At 49.0% G+C, this 2786-nt stretch overlaps 1 protein-coding gene across 2 annotated transcripts in view; it reads right to left on the reverse strand.

The window, feature by feature from the left end:
* Nucleotides 1–1952: 1952 nt before the first annotated feature.
* ANAPC5 (anaphase promoting complex subunit 5) overlaps nucleotides 1953–2786 on the reverse strand; it is a 12504-nt gene continuing 11670 nt past the window's right edge. For both annotated transcript variants that reach the window (XM_009998403.1, XM_009998404.1), the window contains exons 14-15: nucleotides 2660–2786; nucleotides 1953–2283 (exon numbers count right to left, since the gene is read on the reverse strand). The exon at nucleotides 2660–2786 is cut by the window's right edge and continues 28 nt beyond it. In XM_009998403.1, coding sequence (XP_009996705.1) covers nucleotides 2069–2283; nucleotides 2660–2786 — 342 coding nt within the window. In that variant the 3' untranslated portion in view covers nucleotides 1953–2068. The remainder of the gene's footprint in view (nucleotides 2284–2659) is intronic.

Raw genomic sequence — 2786 nt, forward strand, 5'->3', positions numbered from 1 at the left:
CCCCCCCCCGCAGGCACTCAAGCCCCGCATCCCCCCCCCCCAGCAGGGACACAAACCCCGCATCCTCCTCCCCCAGCAGGGACACAAACCCCGCATCCTCCTCCCCCAGCAGGGACACAAACCCCGCATCCTCCTCCCCCAGCAGGGACACAAACCCCGCATCCTCCTCCCCCAGCAGGGACACAAACCCCGCATCCTCCTCCCCCCGAAGGGAGCAAACACGGAATTCCCAGCGCGGGATGGGCTGGGTCCAACCCGCATCAGCTGCCCCGGACCTTCGCTGAGAAGGTGCCCGACGCTCCTGAAACCACCACCTCACGGGGGATTTAGAAACCAGTTGTTTGGAAATGTCACAGCGGGCACTGCCAGGCCAGCGGTGCCAGCACCGGGCAGGGCTCCGGGACGGAGGCAGCGCTGCCGCACGGACCCTGCCCCAGCTCCCGGGGGCACCGTCTCCCGGGGGTGCCCGTGCTAATTATTTGGGGTTTCTTCCCCAACACGCTCCCATCAAGCAGCCTTCTCGCCGAGCTCACCTGCAGGGCTCTGAGTGACTCCACGAAGCTTCAACCTTGGGCAGCCGTGAAGGCCATGGCTGGTGCAAACCTTCTTCCTCATTTTGCTTTGAGACCCAGTTTGGGCTCTGCTCTGACACTGCAGAGCTCCCAGGAGCAGGGCTGTGCTGCTGCCACCCCAGCTTTATGAATAAACCCTGCTCATTTGAGCAGGATCTTGAAAGCCTCTCTAGAAATCAAGTTTCTGCACTTACTGTAAAACAGCAGGAGATCCCAAATTTTTCACAGATTGAAGTCCTCAGTGCTCATTAATGGAGGCCTGATAATGAAGCTGAGAGGGGTGAGCCATCAAACCCAGCACCCCTGTGAAGCCCACGTGGGAACCCAGGTTACTTTTCACTGTTACAAATAATGCTCATTGTTTTAAAGCAACACTAATTAGCGAGATGTATAAATTAGCACTGGACTACCCTCATTTTGACCATATCTTGGAGCTTCTCTCTTCCTGCCATACCCAGCAGGGCTCCAGTGGAGCCAGGTTTAGGTCTGGTCTTGCTTCCTCATTGCTGACAATGCCACAGTTCTTCAGGTGTTTACACTAGTGAAGTACACAGACAACATGGTGGAAGGACTGGCACCCTCTCAGCCTGTATACAGACAACATGGTGGAAGGACTGGCACCCTCAAAAGGTTCACCCACAAAAGGTTGACACAAAAGTGCATCCCCATCTGCCTAGAAACCCCCCTCACTACACCTGAAATGAAATTTTCTTCCAAAATGAGGACCTCATTGCTGGGAGTCAATGGCAGCACAGCTGATGTTGATGTTAGCTGAGATCTTCATTTACCCACCTGTGAAACCAGAGCAGGTAAATCACACACAGTGTCTATGGGGGGAACACACACACACCACTGAAATGTTTCAGCTGAGCTGGGGCTTTTGTTTAGCACTCTTCACTTTTCTCAGCTGCTCTCTGCACAAGGACACATATGGAACAACAATGCTGGAACTTTGCACCATTAGACCTCTCCAACTAAATCCTTTTTTTCCCCCTTCTGCCAGCACCATCTGTTTCTCCAGAGTAAACAGAGACTGTAGACAGGTTAAATGCAAGGACACATTTTAAATTAGGCTCCCTGTTCTATACCACTGAAAACAAGCACAAAGGAGCTTCACCTTCATTTCCCACTATTTTCTGTACTCCAGTGTTCATAAAGCCAGCATTGATTCTGAAAATGTCACTCCTAAGAGCAGGTATTATTCCATTGTGACTGTGCTGCTCCCCTCACTGTGTTTATGATGCAGTCAAGACAGTCTTTGCTTTTTCCCCCCCATTCAATTCTTAACTTCAATTACAGAGTAAGAGTGGAATGGCTGGAAAACCTGTGTGTTTTCCCTTAAGTCATGACAAACAAAATGCAGGTTTGTTCAATAGGAGACCATGATTTATTGGCAGTTACTTTGAAACACAGACAATTTAATACAATAAAAATACATTTGTAAAAAAAACCCCACAAAACAACAGGAAAACAAGCAAAACTCATCTTTAAATGCATCACTTGAAGGCATTGATTAAGGGGACACCATGTGCTGGCAGCTCCTGGTGTAACTGACGGAACAACATGGCACATTTGTTCCTTTCCTGGGTCTTGCCCAGGGTGTGGAACAGCCGGGCTTGGAAGTAGAGAACATCTCTGAGCTGCTCTTTGCAGTCCACTTTGGCAAAGTAAGTCTTGGCTTCATTTAGATTCAGGATAGCAGATTCCAAAGCTGTGGAAAAAAGGGAACAGTCACATTTCAGATAATATCACAACACCAACTCCGAGGAATACAGCTCAATTCTAAGGAGCCCAATTATAAAATCCTCAGTTTTTCAACACAATTTGTGTCTTAGCAACGTGGTCTTTGAGGGAGTTTCTGTTCTTCAGCCTTTGCTGCAAAATACAGTTGTGCAAGAGTGCAGAGAAACAAGAGTCCACTTTAAATGCTGCATCTGTTGAGTAACTCCAAATTGATGTTGCTATCCAATAACTGGGTAACACACCCTGCTCTATCACTTAAACTTATAAAACAGTGATGGTGCAGCAGGACTCCAATACAGACACTGGCTTGCACTTCTCAACTTGTGAATCACTCTTCTACTTACCTTCAATCTTCTTCTGTGGTGAGTAGGAAGCTGCAGAAGCCACCTGACATTTGGCCACCAAGAACATGGCACAACCTTTGTCCAGCACAGCTCCGTGGGCCAAGACAGGTTCTATTGCCATGTGCAG

The sequence above is a fragment of the Chaetura pelagica genome, unplaced genomic scaffold, assembly GCF_000747805.2.
Source record: "Chaetura pelagica isolate M959 unplaced genomic scaffold, ChaPel_1.0 scaffold585, whole genome shotgun sequence".
Lineage (NCBI taxonomy): Eukaryota > Metazoa > Chordata > Aves > Apodiformes > Apodidae > Chaetura > Chaetura pelagica.